We start from the raw sequence: 27,265 nt of genomic DNA on the forward strand, positions 1-27,265 counted from the left end.
ATGGCGGGGACCGAGGGGATCGAGGGGATGGCGGGGACTGAGGGGATCGAGGGGATCGCGGGGACCCCCCGGTCCCGCCGTCCCCCCCCGGCGCCGCCGCCGCCGCCGCCCCGCGCGCACCTGCCTCCCGCGGGGAGCCGCGCATGCGGCGCGCACCACCGCGCCTCAGGGCGCGGGGGGGGCCGGCGGCCGGAGCGGGCGTGTTTACACGGGGGCCGAGGGGGGCGGCATCGGCGCGGCCCCCCCGCACCCCCCCCCCGGCACGAATGGTCTCTTCCTCGCGCTCTATTTAATCCCCGCCGCTGCCGCACCGCCGGCTCCAGAGCGGAGAGAGCAGCGCCCGCCGCCCGCGCTGCGGCTCGGTCGCGCCGGCCCCGCGGGCTCCCGCCGCCGCCACCATGCAGCCCCCAGCCCTCAGCGTCCTCCTGCTCATCGCCTGCTTCGGCAGCGCCCGCGGAAACCTCTCCCGCGACGGTGAGTGGCGGCACCGCGAGCGGGAGGAGCTCCCTGCACATCCCCGCCGCCATGGCCGGGGATGCGGGCAACCGAGCGACAGGTGCCGGGGGGCGGCGGGGCCGTTATGTGGGTCAGGCAGGTGCCGCCCGCCCCGCCCCGCCCCGCCTGGCCCTCGGGGCCCGCCCCGCCGCCGGCTGCGGGTGCGGCTCCCGGGCGGCCGGCGGGGCTCAAGGTCACGGCGGTGCCGGTGCTGCCCGTCGTGTCCCCCCATGGCCGCGGACCGCCCGGGGCGGGGCGGCGGAAGGTTCCAGACAGGCCCCGGCGGGCGGCGGCGGCGGCGGCGCTCGACCCCTCCCGGCGCTGCCCGCGGGGAGGGGGGGGCGGATGGATGGATGGATGGATGGATGGATGGATGGATGGATGGATGGATGGATGGATGGATGGATGGATGGAGAGTCCCCGGTGCGGCGGAGCCGCCTCGCCGTGAGACTGCCGGGGCTCGGCACGGAGCGGGGACAGACACCGCGGAGAGGCGGATGGAGCCCCCCGGGGAGCGGCGGTGACATCCCCGCCGTGGCTGGGGCGGCTCCCCGGTCCCTCCGGTGGGAGCCGCCTCCTCCCCGGGATGGGCGGGGGGCTCGGCGGCGGCGGCCGCTCCTCGTCCCGCCGGGATGTGCGGGGCATCCAGCGGAGCCCCGGCTCGCCAGACAAAGCGGGTTCACCGCTGGCGACAGTCGCGACAGGCGCGATTCCTGTCGGCAGCGTCCCTGCGGGGCGACCGGCGGTGCCTTGGACTCGCCATCCCTGTCTGGCTGCTGGCGGCTCCGTTTGCCGTGTCGGAATTCGTCTGTCGTGACAGCATTGGTGCTGCTGCGTGTGTTTGGGTGGGGAGGTGCAGCAGCTGGCCAGGGGCTGGGCTGGACTCGCCGTGTTGTGGTCTGGAGGTGCTGGGGAAGGGGAGGGGGTGGCTGATGGTGGCTCTGGTCCCCATCCACATCCCTGCGGCCCATCAGGAGCAGGGAGGGGATTGTGGAAGCGGCTCGAGGGTCCCGAGGGCTGCGCGGGTGGGAGCGTGGCACGGTGGGGACAAGGGCTGAGCCCGCAGCCCCCACGGCTCCCCCGCACCCATCTCTGGTGCTGTCACAGGCTCTGGGGGCTGGTGGCTGTGTTCCCATCCACGAATCCCGGGATTTGTTCTGGTTTTGGCCACGATCCTCCCACGGGCACCAGAAAGAGTCACTCGGGTGTGGGTGATGCTCAGCCCCACGGCGTGGGGACATCCTGGCAGCCCCAGGGTGGGGATGCTCAGCCTGTGGGGCTGCGGATGGCTGAGCATCCTGAGGAGCGCTCCTGGGAGGGGAGGTGGCCGTGACCGGAGCTGTCCTGGGACAGGACACAGCCTGGATGATGACACTGCAAGATTTCCCCCTGGGCTGGTCTCTGCTGTGGCCCAGCCCTGGCCACCAGTGCCAGGGTCCAGCACAGCTGGGCAGACAGATCACTAAAAAAAAAACAAAAACCTTTAGGAGCAGAGGAGATGGATGGCTGGGAGATGCTTGGAATGAAGTTGTTGTTGTGTTTTCATGGTTGGTGCCTCATCCTGGAGCCCCTGAGCCATCCCAGCGTGGCTCAGGGGGCATCTCCTCCCTGGCACCTGTGCTGGAGCAGGATGGAGTCTCCTCCTTGGGGAACAGCGCTGTTGATGGCTTCACCACAGCCATGGCAGGGGCTGGAGGAAGCCCTGGGAGCCACCCAGGCACTGGGAGCACTGGTCCTGCACAAGAGGGCCCTGTCTGTGCTCTTGGCTGGCGTTGTGCTGCTGTCGGCACATTTGGGTGTTTGGGCTGGTGCGTGGTTGTCCTTGTGTGAGGATCATTCTCTCTCTCTGCAGGGTTATTCCAGCCCGGAGTTGTGTAACCCTTTTGTTTGGACAATGCCCTGGGAGGCCACCACGGGCCAAAACCAGATGACTTGGGGCTGTTTTTTTTCCCCTGGTGCACTGGAGGACAATGGGAAGTGTCCTTAGCGTGGTGAGACGAGGGCTTTGCAGAGAGGCAGGTCCAGGGCACTTCCCCTGTCCTGCAGAGTGGCTTTGTCTCTCTGGACGTGTCTGCCTGGCCAGGCCACCCAAAAAAACTCCCTCAGTCCTGGGGAGATGCCCTGAGCTTCCATCTGCTGTGCTGGGAGCAGCCTCCCAGCCTGCCCTGCCCCTTTGGGCTGCTGTCTGCTCAGGCTGGGCTCCCACAGGGCTTTTGCCATGCCCCGAGCAGGTGACATCTGCAGGTCCCGCTGTCCTGGAGGGGAGACATCAGCGCTGGAATGCGGGAGCAGGGGAGAGCCCTGGGGCTCCGTGGGGTGGTGGGAGCCTGGCGTTGTCTGGAGCAACAGCAGCTTTTGATCGCTGCTTTTCCCCAAGGAATGTGAGTGAGAGCCCTTTCCCTGTGCCATTAGGACTCGCCATATGCTCCCAGTGCCTGTGCCAGCACCAGCCCTTGGCTCCAGAGCCCAGGAAGCACTGACAGCCCTGGTGAGACACGAAAAGGGAGGGAGGGCGACCTCTCTGCATCACTCACTACCTGCTTGGCCTGATTTTGGATGACTTGGATCAGCTGCCTGGGGGAAATGAGCTGTTCCAGGGCTGGGATCAGCACTCAGCCAGAGGAGAGGGGAGGGAGCAGAGCATCCCTGTGCAGGCTGGAGAGCACGGAATCCACCACTCAGCTGTCTGGCACAATGCGTTAGGCTCAACAGGCAAGGCTGGATTTTAGGACAAAGCCCGGGATCAGGCTCTGCGGAGGTGCCCAGACGGTGAGGGATGTGCTGGCACCACTGCTGAGGGACAGCAATCCTGCCACGGTCCTGGCAATGCCACGGGGTTTGGCACGGCCCTGCTGTTTGCTGGGAGGAGAAATCCCAATGGAATGGGGCGATGCTGCCGGAGCATCCCGAGGTGTGGACACCCATCCTCCTCTGGAGGGACAAGCGCCCCGTTTGCCCAGGATTCCCTGCTGGGAGGTCTCCTGCCTGCAAGACTCTGCCTCTTCTCCCTCTGCCTGACGTTCTCGCCTCTCCAGGGGTGTTGGAGGAACCGGGGGTGGCTGCATCTGGGGAGTCACCCCAGCGCTGGCACGGCGGCCACGCCGCCAGATGGAGGGAGCTGCAGCAGAGCTGTTCCTGTTTGTTTTCCCTGCCTTGCTTCCTAACCTCGTTTTACACCAATCCAGCGTTTCTCGTGCCCATCCGGGTCCCTGCAGGAGAGGAGCAGTGGGAGGGAGGGAGTGTGGCAAGGTGTGGGCACGTGTCCCAGGTGGTTTGGTGGCAGTGCCAGCTGGGAGCTTGGTGGGCTCAGTTTGTTCTCAGAGTGTCTGGCCTGGCCCCCCTGCCCAGCCTGGGCTGCTTTTCCAGCCCTGGTGATGCCTTGGCGCCGTGCAGGTGCCCCAGTGCTGGTTCTGCACAGATTGAGGGCAGTCTTTGTTGCTTTGGCTCTTCGGTGGCTCCACGGGCCCTGGAAGGTGCTGCCAGCGCTGTGACACCCCCACAGTCAGATGGATCTGCTCGTCCTCCTCCCCGTTACTGGGTCAGCTCAGCTTGAACCATCTGGTCCAGTTCTGGCCCCTCTGCTCTTGGCCGGGCAGCCGAGAGCAGCAGAGCCTTCATCGCGGTGATGATGATGATGATGAGGGGGGAGTGACCTCTCTGCTGCCCCACCTGTGAAGGGCTGAGATTCTCCAGCCCCTCCCAGAGAGCAGCAGAGCCTTCATCGCGATGATGATGATGATGGGATGGGAGTGACCTCTTCCAGCCGGGGCTGTCCCGGGGTGAGGATGAGGAGGCAGGAACTCTGTGCGCTGCGTTTGGGCAGCCCCCGGGTGCCGACAGCACCAACCCAGACAAACGCCAAGAGCCGGGGGAGGCGGGGAAGGCTGCGGGGAGGGCAGGGCAGGCCTGGAATGTGTTTAACCATTCCAGTCACCTGCCCAGTCACGCTCCGCCCGCGCCGGGATGCGGCCGAGGGCGCAGGGACCGCGGGCAGGTCTTGGATGCTGCGGCTCCCGCGGAGCCTCTGCGGTGTCTGGACGTGCTGGAGGGGGGTGGCAGGGCTGGAAGCAGCGCCATTTCCCAGGGGTTTGGCCGGGGAGCAGCAGAGCTGAGAGCTCCCCGTGTCCCTGCAGCATTCCCGGGAGCTGCCCAGTCCTCGGGTGATGCTCCAGGCAGTGCTTCAGCTGCAGATGCTTTTCCTCGCCTACAACACCTCGGATGGCGTTTGCTGGCAAGCTCAGCTTTTCCAGACTGCCGCTTTCAGGCTGTGATTTCCCGGGGAAATGAGTTCTGACACGGCTGCTCCGAGCGGCCACTGGCAGGGGGAGCAGCAGGTGCCAGGTGCTGCTCAGGGGATGGGATTTGCTGGGACCCCCGGACACTCCGGGGGAGCTGTTTGCAGAGCTGGGATGTGCTTTGGGGTGTCTGTGCCGGTGTCCAGGGCTGCAGCTCGTCATTGTCCCTCCCGCTGCCATCAGGATGCTGCTCTGCTGCTCCTGGTGTGAAGCCATGGGGGAGGATGGAGCCAGGAGTGCTCCAGAGATGCTCCAGCCTCAGCTGCTGCTGCTCCGAGCTTCTCTGAACACCTGGAGGCTCCATTTTACCTCTCCAACTCTCACCAACTTTGGATTCTGGCTTTTTTTTTTTTTTCTATCTCCCCGTGATTTTGGGGACTCCAGAAGGGACAGAACACTCTGCAGCAGAGGTGTGACCTGCCGGGCCACAGCTGATGCAGAGCACATTGCTGGGCATCCATTGGGATTTTGGGAATCTCCACTGCACCAGGACCTGATGGAAGGGCTGGAGCCGTGTTAGGAGGGGGTTTAGGTTGGATATGAGGAAAAGATTCTTCCCCCAGAGGGTGGTGGGCACTGTTCAGGGAATTCTCCCACTCCCAAGGCTGGTGGAGCTCCAGGAGCCTTTGGAAAGCTGGGATTGTTGGGGTGTCCTGTGCAGGGCCAGGAGCTGGACCCCAGGATCCCTGAGGGCTCCTTGCCCCTCCATGATTCTATTTCTGGGAGGTCAGGAGGAGGTGTTGGTTGTGCTGTCACCCCCAGGAGAGGAGCAGAGCTGCCAGGGCTTCCCCATGCCTCAGTTGTGTTATAAATATCCTCTTACACAACCCGGGGTGTTTAATCCTCGGGCAGTGGGGAGTGACAATTGCTCAGGGCACGGCTCTGCCGTGGCTGCAGAGCCACCAAACGCCGTGCCAGGGGCACCCAGCTGGGCTGAGACACCTCGCTGGGCAGGGAGATCCTTAAAACAGAACTGTCAAAGCACAGAGCTCGTTCCCTTGGCAACAGTCATGTTGGAGATTGGCCTTAGGGTAGGAGCTAAAATTCCCACTCAAAAAAAAAAAAAAAAAAAAAAAAAAAGGAGTTTTCAGCTGTTGGCTGTCACACTCGGGGGAGGGTGCTGGCACAGGGGTCACCCTGCCCTGCGCCCCGGGGTCTTGGGGGAAATTCTCTCCTTTTGGGGGCTCCAGGGAGCTGTGACATTGGGAAAGGCTCTCAAGTGCTTGGGGGGATTTGTGGTGGCCCAGGACTGGGGGGAGTTTTCCCTTTCCCAGCAGGGTCTTGGCTCTTCTGCTGCAGCTCTGAGCCCTGGGAAGGAGGTGATCCTGATGCCCTGGGGTTTCCTGAGGGTGCCACTGCCTCGTCCCGAGCAAAGAGGGCACCAGCCTGGTGTGACCATGGAAATGGGGCTGAGTGGAGCCATCCAAGCTCCCTGATCCCATCCCAGCTCTCCTCTGGCCCTGGGGGTGCTGGGAGAGCAGGGGCTGATCATGGGGGGCCCAGGCTGTGGGGTTTAGGGACAGGAGAAGCTCCCAGCCCTGGAGCTGGAATCACACTGGGAATGTTGGCTCTGAGAGCATCGAACCAGGCTGGAGGAGGAGAGGAGCATCCTGTGGTCCCAGAACACTCGGAATCAGCCTCTCCGGAACTGCTGATTGATGCTAATTGCTGCCTGTGTCTCAACTGCTGAACCCTGGTCAGGTGTCACCAGCAGGGCAGGTCTGGCAGGAGGTGACAATGTCCCTCTGGTCACAGGTGCAGCCTCAGGGTCATGGCAGTGCCCCTGGGACCAGGGAGAGCCCAGGGCTCAGAGCAGGAGGTGATGAGGAGCTGCATCCTCTTGCTGTGCCCCTTCCCAGAGAAACCCTCTGGAATTTTGGTGTTTGGAGGGTGTGAAGCTCCTGGAGTCGGCACTTCCCCCCCAAGGAGTGAGATCCCATCGTGCTGGGACATCAGGATCCCCCAGGAACCTCTGGATGTCACAGGCACAGGTCCCAGCACGCCCAGGGCTGTGTTTGTCACCTTTAGGGAACATTCCCATTGCTGTGACACTCCCTGGGATCAAACCTTCACCCCGTGGGAGGGACAGCTCGGAGGGAGTGGCTGTGGGGGCTGGAGGAGCAAAGGTGGGAGCTGCCAGAAGGAATTTTAGGCACCGATGGAGTCACTGGATGGATTTATCGCCGTGAAGGAAGCAGGAACACCCAGGATTGCACAGGTGACAGCACGCAGGGATGTCCCCACGTGGATCCCTCTCACCTCCACCTTTCACTCGGAGCCTGCTCTCCACCTGCTCCCTGCCCTTGGGGACGGTCTGGATGGACCCTGCCACCACAAGGGACATCTGGATGCCACTGGATTGGGGAAGCAGCCGGCCCTGGAGCTGCGGGAGGCTCCTGGCAGCTCCCGGAGGGATGGGGAGTGTCCTGTCACTGTCACCGTCACCGTCACTGTCACAGCACCGGATCCGAGGTGGAACGGAACAGATGCACCCAAACACGAGCAGGTTTCCCCTCTCCTGGGAAATCTGGAGCTGCATCCTGGAATTTGAGCCCTGGGTGTTCCAGACTGTGGATTCACACCCTGCTAAAATCAGCCTGCAAGGGATGTGCACAGCAGATGTCTGAGCTTTTCCTCATCCCTGAAATCAAAATTCCCGCCCTGCCAGGGCTGATTCCAGCACAGGAAAAATGCCCTGGGGCTGGGGCTGGAGCGTGGAGGGAATTCCTGGAACACAAAGTCCTCGGAGAGGAGAAAAAGGCGCCTTGGAAAACATCTGTTCCCACAGGGATGAATTGGATCTTTGTGATGCTGAACCCAGAGTAAATAGGAAAGAAGGAGAGAAATGATAAGGTTTTTTCTTTTTTTGGGGAAAGAAGGAGGGAAATGAGAAATGTTTTTGGGACATGACTGTGAACCAGAGGCGTTGGAGGGCTTGGAGAAGTGGGTGGTTTTCCCTGGGCTTATTTCTGCCACAGAGACGCTTTCACAGCCTGGAAAAAAAAAAAAAAAAAGCTGGGATGGGGTGGACATTCCCTGGAGAGGATCCTGCAGCTCCACTCTCACTCCCCACGGCTTTTCCCTGCTTCCCCGAGGATGCTCCAGCACCGTGGCTGTGTTGCAGAATTCCTGAGATGCAGAGGATCAATTTTTTTCCTTGTGGGATCAGCCTGGGGCTGGACACTCCGAGCTGCAGAGCTTTGGGCAGGATGGGGACACTCCAGGAGCAGCAGAGATGTCATCATCATTTTTCCACATCGTTTTTCTCCTCTCTTAAATATGAATGCAGCCCCTTTGCAAACGTGCACGGCTCTCTCTAATTAATGAAATATTGATTTTTTTTCTCCGCTGCACCAACGGGGAGCACAAACAAACACGGGCAGCAGCTCTGGGCCTCACACAGGGCTTGGCAGAGTTTTTCTGGGCTGGGTTTAGGGGAGCCCGAGGTTCCTTTGCCTGTCCCTGGACCCAGGGTTGGATCTGAGCCCCTCCCTTGATTATTCCAGGTTTGGATGTCCCCAACCCTCACCTGAAAATAAACTCGTTGTCGCTGTTGTGGGGGTTTGAGGGGGTCCCTGCAAGCCCCCAGGCCGTGTTTTGGCTGTGCAGGGAGGCGAGGGGACAGTGCCAGCCCTGCCAGGTGGCACAGCCCAGGGCTGGCACGGCCAGGGCGGATGCTCCCCAGGTGCCCAGCACCTGGCCCAGCTCTTTGTGCCAGCACAGCCCAGGAGCTTTGGATGCAGAGGGGGTGGCACCGGGGGACACCCCCAGGGGATGTGCTGGGCTGTGCCAGGCTGGGTTGGATTTATTTGGGATTTTTGGGAAGGAATTCCTCCTCGTGAGGAGGCACAGATGGCCAGAGGAGCTGGAAATGTCCAAGGCCAGGCTTTTGGAGCAAGCTGGAATTGTGGAAAGTGTCCCTGCCTGTGGGAGGGCATTGGGAATGATGTCCTTTCCCAGCCCAAATTCTGGAATTCTGTGAGTTCTTTGTGAGCCTCCATCCAAACCTGGTGCCCAGAGAGACCCCATGGGAGGAGGGGGAGACCCCCGGGGTGGGTCCTGCTGCTCTGGGGGTGCTGTGCCCCCTCCTCCCCCAGCTCTGCCCCCTGTTCTGTCACTTCCAGCAGGTTCCAGCTGTTGGGGTTTTATTAAATCCTGCCCATTCCCATCTGTTCCAGCGGCTGTGGAGCCCCCCAGGGATCTGGGTCATGCCAGGGGGGGCTGTGCCCCCCACCCAGGACAGCCTGGCATCGGGGTCCCGGGGGGGATGTCCCCTCTGGGGTGTCCCCGTGGCATCCCTGATGTGTTTAACCTTAATTCCCTGATGAGGCCAGGCCCGGGCTGAGGGTGGTAATGGCGTTAATTGCGTTAATTGCGTTAATTGCGTGGGTGTCACACCCTTGTCCGGGCTGGAGTTTGGACAAGAGCAGCTTGGAAAGGTCTAATCCCCTAATTAGGGTGTGGCAGGACAAAAGGCTCGTTAAGCAAATTAAAACAAGCCAAGGGTGGGGCGGTGGATGCCCTGGGCAGAGCAGAGATGTGACACTGGTGGCACTGGTGACACTGGTGGGGTCCTGCCATGGGGGAGAGCAGGAAAATCCTGGACAGTGAGGATGGAACGGGGTGCTGGGAATGTTTTAAATCCCAGTTTGGTGCTTCTGTGGAAATCCTGGGTAGGGAGGGACCCCTGGAATCCCAGACTGGTGTGGGTTGAAGCTCGTCCTGTCCATCCCCCTGCCATGGCTGGGGACACTTTGCAGTGTCCCAGGCTGCTCCCAGCACTGTCAGGGGCACCCACAGCTTCTCTGGGCACCCTCCCAGCAGGGATTTCTTTCCTAAAAATTCCTTCCTCGGCACTTCCAGCCCGGCCTTTCTGGAGTTTTACCAGGAAAAGCTCAGCAAACTTGTCCTGCCCTGCTCCAAAACCTTCCTGGCACAGCTCTGGGGAGTTCATGATGGGAGCAGAAGGATCAATTTCTCTTCATGAAAAAAAAAAAAAAAAAAAAAAAAAAAGAAATTCAGGTGTTTCCAGCCCTCTCCGTGTTCCTCCCTGTCCGTTTGCTGGGCCTGGGGATTGTGCCACGTCCCCCTTGTCCCTTGTCCCCAGCTCCACTTCCCAAAAATAGCTGTCCTTGGGCCGGTGGGGGTTATGTGATCCTGGAGCTGCTCTTCCCTGCCCTTGGGCTGCCCCAGGGAAGGGAAGGAGGAGCTGGGGAGGGACACGGAGCAAGGAATGACACCGCGAGGGGACAGTGACACCGCGAGGGGACAGTGACACCGCGAGGGGACGGTGACACCGCGAGGGGACGGTGACACCGCGAGGGGACGGTGACACCGAGAGGGGACGGTGACACCGAGAGGGGACGGTGACACTGAGAGGGGACAGTGACACTGCGAGGGGACAGTGACACCGAGAGGGGACAGTGACACCGAGAGGGGACGGTGACACCGCGAGGGGACAGTGACACTGCGAGGGGACAGTGACACCGAGAGGGGACAGTGACACCGAGAGGGGACAGTGACACGCCACAGGTGGCGCTGCGTGGGCTGGGGGTGACTTTTGTGCGTGGAGCCCCAGGGTGTGGGGCAGGGCTCGATGCCACCCTGGGTGTCTCCAGCCAGTGCCAGGCTGGCTCTGCTCTGCAGGGGACAGCAGTGTCCCTGTGCCATGGGGACAGCAGTGTCTCTGTGACAGGGGGACAGCAGTGTCCCCTGTCCCTGTGCCATGGGGACAGAGGGGACAGCAGTGTCCCTGTGACAGAGGGGACAGAGGGGACAAGGTCCTGTCCCTGTACCATGGGGACAGAGGGGACAGCAGTGTCCCTGTGCCATGGGGACAGAGGGGACAGCAGTGTCCCTGTGCTATGGGGACAGCAGTGTCCCTGTCCCTGTGCCATGGGGACAGCAGTGTCCCTGTGCCATGGGGACAGAGGGGACAGCAGTGTCCCTGTGCTATGGGGACAGCAGTGTCCCTGTCCCTGTGCCATGGGGACAGCAGTGTCCCTGTCCCTGTGCCATGGGGACAGAGGGGACAGCAGTGTCCCTGTGCCATGGGGACAGCAGTGTCCCTGTCCCCGTGGGTGCAGTGACCAGACCCATCCCTGCTGCAAAATCCAATCCCAGGGGAAACAAAAACCCCCCAGCGTGTGCGTGTGTGTGTGACCCTGAGCTGTGCTCAGGTGGCTCTCGGGGACAATGCCGTGGAGGGAGGTGACACCGGGCCAGCCCTCAGTGTCCCCGTCCTCGTGCAGAGAGCCAGCCCACGACGTCGGACGAGACCGTGGTGGCCGGGGGCACGGTGGTGCTCAAGTGCCAGGTGGAGGATCCCGATGATTCCTCGCTCCAGTGGTCCAACCCCACCCAGCAGACCCTGTACTTCGGGGAAAAACGAGGTAAAACCCCCTAAAAAATGAGGTAAAACTCAACAAAACGAGGTAAAACCCCCTAAAAACGAGGTAAAACCCCCTAAAAATGAGGGAAAACCCCAAAAAACGAGGTAAAACCCCCCCAAAAATGAGGTAAAACCCCCCAAAAATGAGGTAAACCCCCCCCAAAAATGAGGTAAAACCCCCAAAAAACGAGGTAAAACCCCCCCAAAAATGAGGTAAAACCCCCCAAAAATGAGGTAAAACCCCCAAAAAATGAGGGAAAACCCTCCAAAAATGAGGTAAAACTCAAAAAAAATGAGGTAAAACCCAGAAAAACGAGGGAAAACCCCAAAAAACCCGAGGTAAAACCTCAGAGAAACGAGGTAAAATTCCAGAAAACTGAGGTAAACCCCCCCAAAAACGGGGTAAAACCCCAGAAAAATGAGGTAAAACCCCCAAAAACGAGGTAAACCCCCCCCAAAAAAGAAGTAAAACCCCAAAAAATGAGGTAAAACCCCCCAAAACGAGGTAAAACAAACAAAAAAAAAAGAGGTAAAACCCCCAAAAAATGACGTAAAACCCAGAAAAACGAGGGAAAACCCCCCAAAACCGAGGCAGCTCCTGGATTTTTCCGTGGAATTTTCTAGATTTTTCCTCGATTTAGTCAGAACTCTCAAATTTTCCAAGAATTCCTAAATTTTTCCTAGATTTTTCCAGCTTTTCCCTGGATTTTTCCTGGATTTTTCCTTGATTTAGCCAGAATTCTCAAATTTTCCAAGAATTCCCAGATTTTTCCTAGATTTTTTTGAGATTTTCCCCAGATTTTTCCTGGATTTTTCCAGAAATCTCATGGTTTCCCTGGATTTTCCCCATATTTTTCCCATATTTCCCGAGATTTCCTCCAGATTCCCCCAGAATTCCCAGATTTTCTCCAAATTTTTCCCAGATTTCCCCAGAATTCCCAGATTTTTTCCCAGATTCCCCCAGAATTCTCAGATTTCCTCCAGATTTTCCAGATTCCCCCAGAATTCCCTCAGAATTCCCAGATTTTCTCCAGATTCCCCCAGCCTCCCAGATTTTTCCCAGCCTCCCCCAGAATTCCTGGATTTTTTCTCAGACTCCCCCAGCATTCCCAGATTCCTCCAGAATTCCCAGATTTCCCAGATTTTTCCCAGATTTCCCCCAGAATCCCCTGGAATTCCCAGACTTTCCCCAGATTTCCCCCAGCATTCCCAGATCCCCCCAGAATTCCCGGATTTCCCCCAGACTCCCCCGACTCTCCCAGCATCCCCAGATTCCCCCAGAATTCCCAGATTTCCCAGATTTCCCCCAGACTCCCCCAACATTCCCAGACTCTCCCAGCATTCCCAGACATTTCCCAGACTCCCCAGCCTCCCCTGGCATTCCCAGATTTCCCAGATTTTTCCCAGATTTCCCCAGCACCCCCAGCCTCCCTCAGCATTCCCAGACTCTCCCAGCATTCCCAGACTCCCCCAGCATTCCCAGACATTTCCCAGACTCCCCCAGCATTCCCAGATTTCCCAGATTTTTCCCAGATTTCCCCCAGCCTCCCCCAGCATTCCCAGCCCCTCCAGACTCCCCCAGCATTCCCAGACTCCCCCAGCATTCCCAGACTCCCCAGACTCCCCCAGCCCCCCAGATTTCCCAGATTTTTCCCAGATTTCCCCCAGACTCCCCCAGACTTTTCCCAGACTCCCCCAGCATTCCCAGCCCCTCCAGCCTCCCCCGGCATTCCCAGATTCCCCAGATTTTTCCCAGACTCCCCCAGCATTCCCAGACTCCCCCAGCCCCCCAGATTTCCCAGATTTTTCCCAGATTTCCCCCAGCATTCCCAGCCTCCCCCAGCCCCCCAGATTTCCCAGATTTTTCCCAGATTTCCCTCAGCACTCCCCCAGCATTCCCAGATTTCCCAGATTTTTCCCAGATTTCCCCCAGACTCCCCAGCCTCCCCCAGCATTCCCAGACTCCCCCAGCCCCCAGATTCCCCAGGTTTTTCCCAGATTTCCCCAGCACCCCCAGACTCCCCCAGCATTCCCAGCCTCCCCCAGCATTCCCAGATCCCCCTACAATTCCCAGATTTTTCCCAGCCCCTCCAGACTCCCCCAGCAGTCCCAGACTCCCCCAGCCCCCCAGATTTCCCAGATTTTTCCCAGATTTCCCCAGCACCCCCAGCCTCCCCCAGCATTCCCAGACTCTCCCAGCATTCCCAGACTCCCCCAGCATTCCCAGACATTTCCCAGCCTCCCCCAGCATTCCCAGATTTCCCAGATTTTTCCCAGATTTCCCCCAGCCTCCCCCAGCATTCCCAGCCCCTCCAGACTCCCCCAGCATTCCCAGCATTCCCAGACTCCCCCAGCATTCCCAGATTTTTCCCAGATTTCCCCCAGACTCCCCAGCCTCCCCCAGCCCCCCAGATTTCCCAGATTCCCCCCAGCCCTCCCCCAGGCTCCCCCGGCGTTCGGTGACGCGCTGTCCCGGCAGCGCTGCGGGATAACCGGATCCAGCTGGAGCGCTCCACGCCGCACGAGCTCACCATCAGCATCAGCGACGTGGCGCTGGCCGACGAGGGCGAGTACACGTGCTCCATCTTCACCATGCCCGTCAGGACGGCCAAGGCGCTCGTCACCGTGCTGGGTACGGCGGGGCGGGGACAGGGAGGGGGACAGCTCCTGATCCCGTCATCCCAATATCCCATCATCCCATCATCCCATCATCCCATCATCCCAATATCCCATCATCCCATCCATCCCATCATCCCATTATCCCATCCCATTAGCCAAGGTGCTCGTCACCGTGCTGGGTACAGCGGGAGGGGGACAACTCCTGATCCCATCCATCCTATCGTCCCAATATCCCATCCCATCATCCCATCATCCCAATATCCCATCCATCCCATCATCCCATCCCATCCATCCCATCATCCCATCATCCCATCCATCCCATCCATCCCATCCATCCCATTATCCCATTGATCCCATCCCATCCATCCCATCATCCCATTATCCCATCCCATCCATCCCATCATCCCATCCCATCCATCCCATCCATCCCATTATCCCATCCATCCCATCCCATCCATCCCATCATCCCATTATCCCATCCCATCCATCCCATTATCCCATCCCATCCATCCCATCATCCCATCCATCCCATCCCATCCATCCCATCATCCCATTGATCCCATCCCATCATCCCATCCCATTATCCCATTAGCCAAGGTGCTCGTCACCGTGCTGGGTACGGCAGAGACTGGGACAGGGACAGGGCACGGGGCACAGGGGAAAATTCCTGCTCCCCATCCATCCCATTATCCCATTGATCCCACCCCATTCATCCCATCCCATCCCATCCCATTGATGCCATCCCATCGATCCCATGCCATCCCATTGATCCCATTGATCCCATTGATCCCATCCCATTGATCCCATTGATCCCATTGATCCCATCCCATCGATCTCATCCCACTGATCCCATCCCATTGATCCCATCTCATTGATCCCATTGATCCCATCCCATTGATTCCATTGATCCCATCCCATCCCACTGATCCCATCCCATTGATCCCATCTGATCCCATCCCATCTGATCCAATCCCATTGATCCCATCCCATTGATCCCATCCCATTGATTCCATTGATCCCATCCCATTGATCCCATTGATGCCATCCCATTCATCCCATTGATCCCATTGATCCCATCCCATTCATCCCATTGATCCCATTGATGCCATCCCACTGATCCCATCCCATTGATCCCATTGATCCCATCCCATTGATCCCATCCCATCTGATCCCATCCCATTGATGCCATCCCATTGATCCCATTGATCCCATCCCATCCCCACCTGTGATAAGCACATCTTATATTATTCCCTTTTCACAAATATTAAAATGAATGCTACATGTATAATGTTGGAAAACTTTGCTGTATGAATATAATTTCTATTAGTTCTGCTATTGACAAAACCTAGAAATAGTAATGTGATAAATATGTATTTTTCTTGGGTTATAAACAGTGGTGATGTAAAAAATTTTTGTTGATGTAACTAACTCAGAGAATTGTAAGAAAGATAATCAGGAAATTTATCACATTCTTGGATTATCCTATCTGGATGAAGACAGGAGTGAGGAACACCAGAACTCCAGGGAAAGGATTTCTTGATCTCCCTTATCAGGAGCCACAAGGAAAAAAAATTAAAAAATAAAAAAGCTGATTTACAGGTTGGGGGGATGATTTTAAATAATACATAAAAGTCTATGAATGCATTTAAGGAAGTGTTCTCTTAATTAATGCCAAGTTAGTTAATTCTCTTAGTTAATGCCAAGCACCCAGCCATTATAACCTTTTGCTTTATTGTCTTTTATTAAACTTTTTAAAAATCTACCAGAAAACTGAACTTTGTTTTTCAAACCCCCACCATCAGCTCCTGGATCCCCATCTCCTCCCCAGCCACCATCACCTCCCAAAATCCCAAAACCTCTCTGTGTTACCTGTGTGTAACCCTGGTGTGTTTTACACCACTTCATTCGTGGTTTAATGGAATTTCTTCTGTTTTCACTCAGAGGCAGGATTAAAAAAACACACGAAGGAAATGGATGTTTTTGGTGTTTTCTTGGTTGTTTATTAAATCTTAGCAAAAGTAGAGAAAGTTCAGCAGCACTTTTAGCCACCAGCTAAAAGTGAGGAAAATGGAGATGAATCCAGCTGCTACAAGCTAAACAGTCCAATAGAGAATTAACACCTATATTATTTATTATTTATTATGATATTATTGATACTTTTGACCCAATAATTAAATTCCCATGACCCTCAATGTGACACTAATTGTCCAATCAGAAACTACTGCCTGAAACCACGAGGAAAAAGGAAGATGAGCACCCAAAGAGACCCCACCCCAAATCCTCCACCTTGTACTATATCTATTAGTATATTATAAAAACCTCAAATTTAAACCCTTCACCATGTGCCATCACACACTTCTATTTAACTACACACTCATGATTTTAACCCCAAATTTTGGAAGCCAAGGCCTCTGTTGAATGTTCTCCAGGGGCTCAGAAAACTCAAAAATCCCAGATTGCTGGCATCCAGCAAAGTGTGTCACACTCTGTGCTGTGCCAGCTCACAGGTTTGTGCTCTTTGTCTGCTCCTGTTGCTCCAGGGATCCCCCAGAAGCCGCAGATCTTTGGCCACGAGCAGCCCATCGATGAGGAGAAGGTGGCCCGGCTCCTGTGCCGCTCGTCCGGCAGCAAACCCGCGGCTCAGCTGCGCTGGAGGAAGGGCAACAGGGAGCTCAAGGGTGGGTGGCCCTGTCCTGGGGCTTGGGGACACCGTGGGGGACTGGAGGGTGCACTGTGCCACACCAGCACCCCATTGATCCCATCCCATTGATCCCATCCCATCCCACTGATCCCATCGATCCCATCCCACTGATCCCATTGATCCCATCCCATTGAGCCCATCCCACCGATCCCATTCCATCCCATTGATCCCATCCCATTGATCCCATTGATCCCATCCCATTGAGCCCATCCCATTGAGCCCATCCCACCGATCCCATTCCATCCCATTGATCCCATCCCATTGAGCCCATCCCATTGAGCCCATCCCATTGATCCCATTCCATCCCACTGATCCCACTGATCCCATCCCACTGATCCCATCCCATTGATCCCATCCCATCCCATCCCACTGATCCCATCAATTGCATCCCATCCCATTGATCCCATCCCATCCCATTGATCCCATCCCATTGATCCCATCCCATCCCACTGATCCCATTCCATCCTATTGATCCCATCCCATTGATCCCATCCCATCGATCCCATTCCATCCCATTGATCCCATTCCATCCCATTGATCCCATTCCACCCCATCCCATTGATCCCGTCCCACTGACCCCATTCCATCTCACTGACCCCATCCCATTGATCCCATCCCACTGATCCCATTCCCTCCTATTGATCCCATTTCATTGATCCCATCTCATCCCATCCCATTCATCCCACTGATCCCACCCCACTGATCCCATCCCACTGATCCCATCCCATCCCATCCCACTGATCTCATCCCATTGATCTCATTCCATCCCACTGATCCCATCCCATTGATCCCATCCCATCCCACTGATCCCATCCCATCCCACTGATCCCATCCCATTGATCTCATTCCATCCCATTGATCCCATCCCACTGATCCCATTCCACTGATCCCATTGATCCCATCCCACTGATCCCATTCCATCCCATTGATCCCATCCCACCCCACTGATCCCATCCCACTGATCCCATCCCACAGGTCTCTGTGTCCCTCTGCTCTGACTGTCCCCTGTCCCCACAGACTCGGGCACTGAGGTGGTGGAGGACCCCAATGGCAAAACCTTCACAGTGACCAGCAGGGTGGAGTTCCGTGTCACCAAGGAGGACAACGATGTCGAGGTCACCTGCACGGTGGACCACGAGTCCCTGCAGAACTCAGAGAGGTCAACCACGCAGAAGCTGCAGGTCCACTGTACGTGGGGGGACATTTTAGGGGGCTTGGAGGTTCAGCAGAGCCCCACCCAGGTGGCCTGGTGGCTTCAGGGACACGCAGCCAGAGTGGTGCTGTCACCCTTAGGACACTTCCCCGCTGCTGTCCTGCTTGTCCCCATGTCCCAGACACTTGTCCCTGCTCCATGGCTGCACCACTTCTTCCCTCATCCCGTCCCCATTCCCCTGTTCCCTGTGCTGGTGATGGGGTGAGGGACATGGGAGCACCCCCCCCGTGCTGTCCCCACCCCTGAGTGCTGTCACCCCATAGCCCTGCACACCCACAGCTGGCCCAGGGCTGGGATTTGGGGTGCCAGGGGCGAGATTTGGGGTTCCAGGAGTGGGATTTGGGGTGCCAGGGGTGGGATTTGGGGTTCCAGGGGCAGATTTTGGAGTACCAGGTGTAGAATTTAGGATTCTGGGGTGGGATTTGGGGTGCCAGGGGTAGGATTTGGAGTACCAGCTATAGGATTTGGGGTTCCAGGGGTGAGATTTGGGGTGCCAGGGCAGGATTTAGAGTGCCAGGTGTAGGACTTGGGATTCTGGGGCAGGATTTGGGGTTCCAGGGGCAGGATTTGGAGTGCCAGGGGCAGGATTTGGGGTTCCAGGGGCAGGATTTGGGATACCAGGGGTGGGATTTGGGGTGCCAAGGGTGGGATTTGGAGTACCAGGTGTAGGATTTAGTGTTCCAGGGCAGGATTTGGAGTACCAGCTATAGGATTTGGGGTTCCAGGGCAGGATTTGGGGTTCCAGGGGTGGGATTTGGGGTGCCAGGCTCTCACCCCACTGTTCCTCTCCCCCTTTTCCAGACAAGCCCACGGCGAAGATCGAGCCCCACCCGCAGTACCCGCGGGAGGGGGAGAAGCTGCAGCTGCAGTGCGACGGGCAGGGCAACCCCATGTAAGGCCTTCCTCACCTCCCTCCTCCTCCTCCTCCTCAGGGCCTGGCCAAGCTCCCCTCCCACAGGCGGCCCCAGCGGGGCTGGGTGGGGTTTGGGGGGGGACTGAGCCCCCTGTGCTGTCCCAGAGCAGCAGATCCAGCCCTAAATTAAATTTTTCCCTCTGTGTGTCCAGGGGGATCCTGTCCTAGAGCAGCAGATCCATCCTGGCTCATCCCTAAATTAAATTTTCCCCTGTCCTGTCTCAGAACAGCAGATCCATCCCTAAATTAAATTTTCCCGGGGGAATTCCCGAGGTGTGACCCCCTGTCCTGTCTCAGAGCAGCAGATCCAGCCCTAAATTAAATTTCCTGGGAAAATCCCGAGGTGTGACCCCCTGTCCTGTCCCAGAGGAACAGATCCATCCCTAAATTAAATTTTCCCGGGGGAATTCCCGAGGTGTGACCCCCTGTCCTGTCTCAGAGCAGCAGATCCAGCCCTAAATTAAATTTTCCCGGGGAAATCCCGAGGTGTGACCCCCTGTCCTGTCCTGTCCCAGAGGAACAGATCCATCCCCAAATTAAATTTTCCCGGGGAATCCCGAGGTCTGACCCCCTGTCCTGTCCTGTCCCAGAGGAACAGATCCATCCCCAAATTAAATTTTCCCGGGGAAATCCCGAGGTGTGACCCCCTGTGCTGTCCCAGAGGAACAGATCCATCCCTAAATTAAATTTTCCCGGGGAAATCCTGGGGTCTGACCCCCTGTCCTGTCCTAGAGGAACAGATCCATCCCCAAATTAAATTTTCCCGGGAAAATCCCGAGGTGTGACCCCCTGTCCTGTCCCAGAGGAACAGATCCATCCCTAAATTAAATTTCCTGGGAAATCCCGAGGTGTGACCCCCTGTCCTGTCTCAGAGCAGCAGATCCATCCCTAAATTAAATTTTCCCGGGGAATTCCCGAGGTGTGACCCCCGTGCCGTGTCTCAGCCCGCAGGAATTCCTCTGGGAGAAGGAGGGCAGTGACGCGCCCCTGCAGCTCAGCTCCGACAGCGTCCTCATCTTCCCCTTCCTCAACAAGAGTGACAGTGGCACCTACGTGTGCACGGCCACCAGCTCCATGGGCAGCGTGGTGGCCAAGTACAACCTGGACGTCAGTGGTGAGTGGCCACGGTGGCCACAGTGGCCCGAGTGTCCTGCAGGAGGGACACACGGATGAGTGCACGGCGGTCGCCGCATCCTGTGCGCCCAGAGAGTGTCGCCGTGTCACCTCTGCCACCCCGTTCTTGGCTGGGGAGGGGCAGGGCCTGCCACGCCCCGCGTGCTGCTGTCGCCTGGCCTGGCCTGAGCGTGCTCTGCTTGTCACCGTGTCACCGTGTCCTGTGTCACACGTGGGGCAGGGCTGTGTGCGTGTCCCTGTGTCACACAGGGCTCTGTGGTGTCCCCATGTCCCCATGTGTGTGTGTGTCCCCATGTCCCCGTGTCCTGTGTCACACAGGGCTGTGTGTGGTGTCCCCATGTCCCCATGTCCCTGTGTCACACAGGGCTGTGTGTGGTGTCCCCATGTCCCCGTGTCCCCTGTGTCACACATGGCTGTGTGGTGTCCCCATGTCCCCATGTCCCTGTGTCGCACAGGGCTGTGTGGTGTCCCCATGTCCCCTGTGTCGCACAGGGCTGTGTGGTGTCCCTGTGTCCTGTGTCACACAGGGCTCTGTGGTGTCCCCATGTCCCTGTGCCATGTGTCACACAGGGCTCTGTGGTGTCCCTGTGTCCTGTGTCACACAGGGCTCTGTGGTGTCCCTGTGTCCTGTGTCACACATGGCTGTGTGGTGTCCCCATGTCCCCTGTGTCACACAGGGCTCTGTGGTGTCCCCATGTCCCCTGTGTCACACCGGGCTCTGTGGTGTCCCCATGTCCCCGTGCCATGCTGTGTGTGCTGTGTGGTGCTGCCAGTGCCCACCCCTGGCTGCCGTGCCAGCTCCCAGTGCCCTTCCCCACACGATGATTCCCTTGCCCTGTGATTTTTCCTTGGATTTGGGCTGTCCCTGCTCTCCCAGCCTCTCTCCACCTCTCTCTCCCAGCCTTGGACTTTCCCTGCTCCAGTGCTCTGGCTCTTCCCTTCCCATCCTCCCCCTGCACTGTGGAGGCAGCAGTGGCATCTCAGGCACTTTGTCCCCTGTGTCCCCTCCCTCAGCCTGCCCAGAACGAGCCCCCAGAAGCCCAACCCTGTGCTGTCACCCCTTGTGTGTCCCCCCTGTCCCCTGCGTGGTGTCCCGTGATCTCCCTGAGCTCTGTGCCCCCATCCAGGAGCTCACCCCGGGTGCCTCGTGCTGTCCAGGAGAGGTGGCAGCCACTGTCCCTTGCCCACCTGGTGTCACCACCCCTGGCACAGCAGACAAGCTCCGTATCCAGGCTTGGTTCTGTGTGTGGAATTCCCACTTTTGTCCCTAAAGCCACTCACGTCTCAGGCCCTGGGAGCCACCTCGGTGCCCAGCTCGCCCACCTTGGTGCCAGCCCCGCCCAGGTCCCCAAGGATGTGCCCAGGGGACCTCGCGGTGGGTGACACTTCCCTGCTGCGCAGCCCCAGGGCGTGGCAGGACAGGAGACGGGACATGATGGTCACGATGTCCCCAAAGATTGGTGGCACACAGGAGTCCGTGGGGTCATGGAGGGTCCCCTCAGAGTCCCCCCCAGCCGGGCTCTGTCACCTCGCTGGCCCCTCCCAGCGTTGATTGGTGTCCTGTGTTTTTTGTTGTCCTCCCCAGATGTTCCCCAGCTCCCCACCCCACACGTTCACTCCACTCCAGCCCCTCCGCCGGGCCCTTCCCAGCCCATCTCTCATGCTTCCATGGCCTCCGCTCCATCCTTCACTCCAGCTCTCATCCAAGGTACCGTAAGCTCCTTTTCTGTCTCTTTGCGGCCCAGCCCGGCCCGAGAAGCTCCACAGGACGATGGTGGCCCAGCCCTGGCCTGGGGACAGCCCTGCCAGGTGCCCAGCCCGGCTCCAGTCCCTTGGTGTGTGTGTGTGTGGATTTTGGTGTTTTCCAGCAGGAGCTCTGGGCTCTTCCCAGCGGGTTGTGGCAGCAGCTCCTTGTCCCGTGTGTCCGTGTCACGTGTTGTCCCTCTGTCCTGCTGCCTCCCCTGTGTGTCCCCCGCCTTGTCCCTTCCAAACGTGGCTCTGAGCTGATGGGGAGGAGGATTTGTGGCCGTGCCCCAGGGCTAACACAGGATTCCAGCACGGAATTCCAGGACGGGACGTGGCTGACTTGGAACCAGCTTTGGGGCCCTGCTGTCCTCGGGGTGCCATCACCTCTCTGCGGCCGTGCCAGCCTGCATGTCACCTTCCACCCAAGCCTGCTCATCCTCCCTTTTCGGGGCCAAAACCCCACTGTGGAGGATGGCATTTCCCCTTGGCTTCCCTTGCTGCCTTCCCCGTTGTCTCTGCCGGGATCCACAGCAGGATGGAGCCGCTGGGATGGAGCCTCTGCTCCCCCTGCAGGGTCTCAGCTCCTTCTCTCTTTTCTCTCCCCCTGCCTGGGCAGACGCCAGCCCCGTGCCCTCGACCTCGAGCACTTACCACGCCATGATCGGCGGGGTGGTGGCTGTCATCGTCTTCCTGCTGCTCAGCCTCCTCATCGTGCTGGGACATTACCTGATCAGGCACAAAGGTACGGCCCGGGGGGGCTGCAGGGGGGCACGGGTGTGTCCCTGTGTCACACAGGGCTGTGTGTGTGTCCCCATGTCACACACAGGACAGGGCTGTGTGTGTGTCCCTGTGTCACACGTGGGGTAGGGCTCTGTGGTGTCCTCGTGTCCCTGTGTCACACATAGGACAGGGCTGTGTGGTGTCCCCCATGTGTCACACGTGGGGCAGGGCTCTGTGTGTGTGTCCCCATGTCCCCATGTCCCCATGTCCCCATGTCCCTGTGTCACACAGGGCTCTGTGTGTGTGTCCCTGTGTCACACAGGGCTGTGTGTGTGTGTTCCCGTGTCCCCATGTCACACGTGGGACAGGGCTGTGTGTGGTGTCCCCATGTCCCTTTGTCACACGACATGGGGTAGGGCTCTGTGGTGTCCCCATGTTCTTTGTCACACAGGGCTGTGTGTGTGTCCCCGTGTCCCCATGTCACACACAGGACAGGGCTGTGTGTGTGTCCCCGTGTCCCCGTGTCACACGTGGGACAGGACTCTGTGTGTCCCCATGTCCCTGTGTCACACCTGGGGCAGGTCTCTGTGGTGTCCCCGTGTCCTGTGTCACACCTGGGACAGGGCTGTATGTGTGTCCCATGTCCTGTGTCACACAGGGCTCTGTGGTGTCCCCATGTCCTGTGTCACACAGGTCTCTGTGGTGTCCCCGTGTCCTGTGTCACACCTGGGACAGGGCTGTGTTGTGTCCCCGTGTCCTCGGGGGTCTCGGGCTGTGTCCCTGGAGCAGAGGGGCAGTGCTGGGGGGATGAAGGGAGGCAGCTCCTGGTCCTGCAGCCTTTGCTGAGTCGTGAGAGGAGCCAGCAGAGCCCTCCTGGAGCCGGGGGTCCTGGAATGTCACGAATGTCCCCGGGAATGCTCCGAGCTGGGCAGCTCCCACCCCAATTCTCCATCTCTGCTCCACACCCGCTGTCCCAGGATTGTCCCTGTCCCCATGTCCCCCTCACCTCCTCCCTCTCCCTGCTGCTCCCTCTGCCTTCCTCCTCCTCCTTTCCCTCCACCTGCCCTTTTCATGCCCAGCAGGTTTGTGCCCAAGCCCTGGGGACACGGTGACACCCCGCCATCGGCCGTCCCCTATGGTGATGTGTGAGTAGAGCCCCCCTTTACCCTGCTCCAGGGGCACCCCTGCTTTTCCAGGAGGGCTGGGTGGGGACAGGAGCCCCGACTGGCAGTGGTCACTCTGCTGTGAGTGACAAAACCTGCTACAAAAACCCGGAGCGCCCCCAATCTCCATCCCCATCCCCATCCCCATCCCAGCGACTTTTCCATTGCAGCCGAGCCCAGCGGAGCCCTCCGGGCAGCCCAGCCTCGCCCTGTTTGCGTGGGAGGGGGCGCTGGCAGAGCCCCCCCGTGACCCCCAGCCCTGTCCCCACCCTCCAGGCACGTACCTGACCCACGAGGCCAAGGGCTCGGACGATGCTCCGGACGCCGACACCGCCATCATCAACGCCGAGGGCGGCCAGGCCGGCGGCGACGACAAGAAGGAATATTTCATCTAGGAGGGGTCAGAGAGAGAAAGAGAGAGAGAGAGAGAGAAAGAAAAATGGAGCCAAGAGAACCCCGATGGCAACAGCAACCAGACCACAAACCCCACAAAACCCAACAGATTTTCTCTGGCGCCCGGCACGGGCGGACGGACGGACAGAGGGATGGCGGGACAGAGAGCAGGGAGAGCCACCGGCCTGGGGGCGCTGCCGGCGCTTCTTGAACTTTGTACAAATGTGTTCACCCTGGCAGAGAGCCCCGGCCCCGTTTGCTTGCTTGCACCTCCATCCCCACTCCCCCAACCCACAGACCAAGCCGTGAGTGAGCGACTTCTTCCTTCTTCCTTTGGACCTTTTTTATTTTTATTTTTTTCTTGCTTTTGGTTTTGTGGCTGCTCTTTGCTTCGGGCCCTTGGTTGGGGTGTTGGGCTGGGGTTGATGTAGCTCTTCCCTTTGTTTCTCTCCGTTTTGGTTTCTTTGATATCCAAGGATAAAAATCAGCTCCGGGCTCCTGGGGCGAGTTTGGGACCCTGGGTGTCCCCGTTGTCCCCCCCTCAGTGCGTGGGGGTGACTCCAGCTGGGAGCAGAGCGAGACCCTGCCCCAATTTTATCCTTGGTGGTTCTTGTGGAGCAGTGTCCATGCAGGAGCAGAGCTGTCCTCGTGCAGTCAGTGTGTGAAAGGGGGTGAAAGCCCAGGGTGGGACCCCCAGAGAGACCAGGAGCCCCCACAGCTCCCTGGTCCCACCCCAGCGGGAGGGGGGAGGGCTGAGGTTTATTTCTGGGGAGGGGGGGGCAAATCCAGAGGGGAAAAAAGCCCCGATTTTTTTTTTCCTAAATTCTCTGATTGGAAATACTAATTTTAACCATCTATTGAGATGTTCAGTGCAGGAGGCAGCACCCCTGGGGCTGGGGCTGCTTCCCTGGGACCCCCAGAGCAGGGGTGGGGCTCTGCTGGGGTCTCTCTGCCCCCCATTCCCTCCCCAGCCCCTTCCCAGGGCAGGGATGAGCTTGGAAAGGGCTGATTTTCCTCTTGGCACCGAGAGCCCCAACCAACAGCTGCCAAAACAACTGGATTTGGGCTCTGGGGAGTTTGGGTGTCCCCAGAGAGGCTTGGAGGGGGTGGGGGGTGGCTCATCCTTCATCCTTGCCCTTCCTCCTGCCTCTTTCACCATCCCTTCCAAGACAAAACCAAACACCTTTCCCAGCTTGGCCCCCCCCAAGAACACAGCCCTGGGATGGGGCTGCTCCCCCCAGCATGGTCAGGACACCCCCCAGCCTTGGGATGAGGTTTCCTGGGATCCCACATCCCAGCCTGGACACAACGGGGGTTTGCAGGAGCTGCCTTTGGGCCCGAGCACCCCAATTGGGATTGGGTGGATTTGGGGTTGTCTGGAGGAGGGGCAGCCCTTTGGGAGGGGGGGTAACCTCAGCTGGGAGGTGACCCCATGGATTTGGGGTGGTCTGGAGGACGAGGGGGCCCTTCAGGAAGGAGTGAAAGTCCTCGAGGAGGAGATGGGGGCAGTGGGAATCCTCTCCTGAGAGGTGGAGGAAGAATTTTACCACCTCTTGCCCCCTCCAAACCCTGCCAGCACCTGGCACCGGGTCACCTGTGGGGGTGTGAGTGGGGCTGGGGCTGAGGTGAGGCAGAGGAGGGCTCTGGGAGTGAGGGAGGGGACCTTGGGGACACTGCAGATGTGACCAGGCTGCCGTGGCTCAGCCACACGTCAGGAGCGCTGTCAGCTCTGGGAGGGAGCAGCACACGGAGCCTTTGGGGGTTTCCTTTGCTGGGCACAGCCGTTTTTTGGGGTGTTTTTCCTCCCTTCCCACCTCTTGGAGTGGGGAATGTGGGCCTGGAGCCCCCAGGGCAGCTCTGAGCCCGAGGATGAACCCTGAGGATGCTGCTGCCATCACTGAGGTCCCCACAACCGAGTCATTCCTGCAAATACGAACACCCAGATGCGTCCTCAAGGACAATTCCCTGTCCCTGGGGGGCTGGAGGGGTCCCAGGCAGAGCCCCCAGCACCAGGAGCTGGCAGGGGAGTGGGGAAAGGGGCGCCTGGGGCAGGGAGGTGGGAGCTGACAGGGACAGCGAGGGCTTTTCCCTCTGGGAATTCAGTTTCTCGCTGGTTCCACTGCTCCAGAGCCGCTCCGAGGTGCCGGGGAGAACAGCCTGGGTTTGGTGTTTTTTGGTGTTTTTTTGGTGTTTTTGAGGTGCCGCGTGGTGTGGGGTGTGGCAGGGACCTGCGGAGGTGTCGTGGAGGGTGGGCCCGGTGTCACCTGGGGGGACCTGGGGACGTGCTGAGGTCACGGAGAGAGGCTGGGAGGGGACAGAGAATCCATCCGGCAGCAGGAGCCAAAGGGTTGGGTGGAGGTGGGAGCGGTGCAGGAGATTTGTGTCACACCTGGGGGGTGACAGGAACACCGGGTCACAGCAGCGTGAGCAGGGAGGGGTCACGGGGACCCTCCTGACCTGGGAGGATTCCGGGTGGGAGCTGTGGCTGGGACACGGTGGAGAAGCCTCGTGGTGAGAGCGAGTCCCTGGTGAGCCAGGCTGGGGTGGGGGGTGTGGGAAAGGCGCTTTTGGGGTCTCTGTGTGGGGTCCTTGGGGGTGACAGACACCCCACGTCACAGCTGGGCAGAGGAGCTGGGTGGCCCGGGGGACATGCAGGTGATGTCGGGGTGACAGGGTGGGGTGTGACCCCCTCCCCGTCCTCATCCCCTCGGGGGTTGGTGACACCCGAGAGGTGCCACGGGATTCTGTGACAGCAGAGCAGAGCCGAGTGTGACACCAAGGGTGGCAGGGTCGGTGTCACCGTGTCTGGGAGAGCCCAGGCCACCAACAGCTCCTCGTTGGTGGCCCCACACCCACCCAGTCACGGGGTTGGGCTGGGAGAATGCGAAGTGGGCGAGGAGGACTCGGGACCCCCCTGGTGGCTGCAGCCACTGAACTCTCAATAGACACGAAAGCCATATTTTGGGGAGCTCTGGAGAGGCCGGGGGGCAGAGGCTGGGCTGTGTTGTTGTGCTGTGTTTTTGTCTGTACATAAAGGGAGCCAACGACCGTCGATGTGACTTTATAACCTTTCTAATATCCTGTGCTAATCTCGGAAAATAATCCTATAAATATATCTGGATTACACACCTTACCTGCCTGGCTCTCTGCCTCTGGGGGTTGGGGGGTTCAGGGGGAGCTGGGGAGGGGATTTATGGGGCAGGGGACAGGCTGAGCCCCAAGAGCTCAGCCCCCCTCAAACCTCCCCTGAGCCCCCAAACTGCAGCTGCCCTCCCTCAGCCCACCATGGACACCCCAAAGCCACCACAGTCCCCCAGATCCTGACCCTCAGCACCTCCCCACAAAGAGCAATAACCCCAATCCCAACCCCCAGAGATCCCCAAGGCCTTTCACCCCCAAATCTGCCCCTCAGCCCCTCCCAAATTGCCAATTCCCAGATTCCTCCTCAACCCTTTCACCCCCAAATCTGCCCCTCACTCCCC

The 27,265-nt window shown here is 58.9% G+C and overlaps 1 protein-coding gene across 3 annotated transcripts; it reads left to right on the plus strand.

The window, feature by feature from the left end:
* Window positions 1-326: 326 nt before the first annotated feature.
* CADM3 (cell adhesion molecule 3) lies at window positions 327-26,916 on the plus strand. 3 transcript variants are annotated; one of them, XM_088154606.1, is made up of 11 exons: window positions 327-474; window positions 11,042-11,182; window positions 13,661-13,813; window positions 16,341-16,478; window positions 17,519-17,689; window positions 18,516-18,606; window positions 19,572-19,741; window positions 21,347-21,469; window positions 22,124-22,249; window positions 23,310-23,372; window positions 23,667-26,916. In XM_088154606.1, exons 1-11 carry the CDS (start codon window positions 399-401, stop codon window positions 23,783-23,785), a joined length of 1,371 nt encoding a protein of 456 aa, XP_088010732.1. In that variant the 5' UTR covers window positions 327-398; the 3' UTR covers window positions 23,786-26,916. The 3 variants fall into 3 exon arrangements, with proteins under 3 accessions (XP_088010732.1, XP_088037267.1, XP_088037268.1); XM_088181141.1 differs by lacking the exon at window positions 21,347-21,469; XM_088181142.1 differs by lacking the exons at window positions 21,347-21,469; window positions 23,310-23,372.
* Window positions 26,917-27,265: the final 349 nt, after the last annotated feature.

This window comes from Sturnus vulgaris, chromosome 31, assembly GCF_052056855.1.
Source record: "Sturnus vulgaris isolate bStuVul1 chromosome 31, bStuVul1.hap1, whole genome shotgun sequence".
Classification (NCBI taxonomy): domain Eukaryota; kingdom Metazoa; phylum Chordata; class Aves; order Passeriformes; family Sturnidae; genus Sturnus; species Sturnus vulgaris.

Bases quoted from the DNA above. Each gene is read 5' to 3' on its own strand.
- CADM3 (XM_088154606.1), top strand. From the start codon at position 399: ATGCAGCCCCCAGCCCTCAGCGTCCTCCTGCTCATCGCCTGCTTCGGC. The intron at 21,470-22,123 runs GTACCGTAAGCT...CTGCCTGGGCAG, and splicing joins CACTCCAGCTCTCATCCAAG to ACGCCAGCCCCGTGCCCTCG. The intron at 22,250-23,309 runs GTACGGCCCGGG...CATGCCCAGCAG, and splicing joins TTACCTGATCAGGCACAAAG to GTTTGTGCCCAAGCCCTGGG.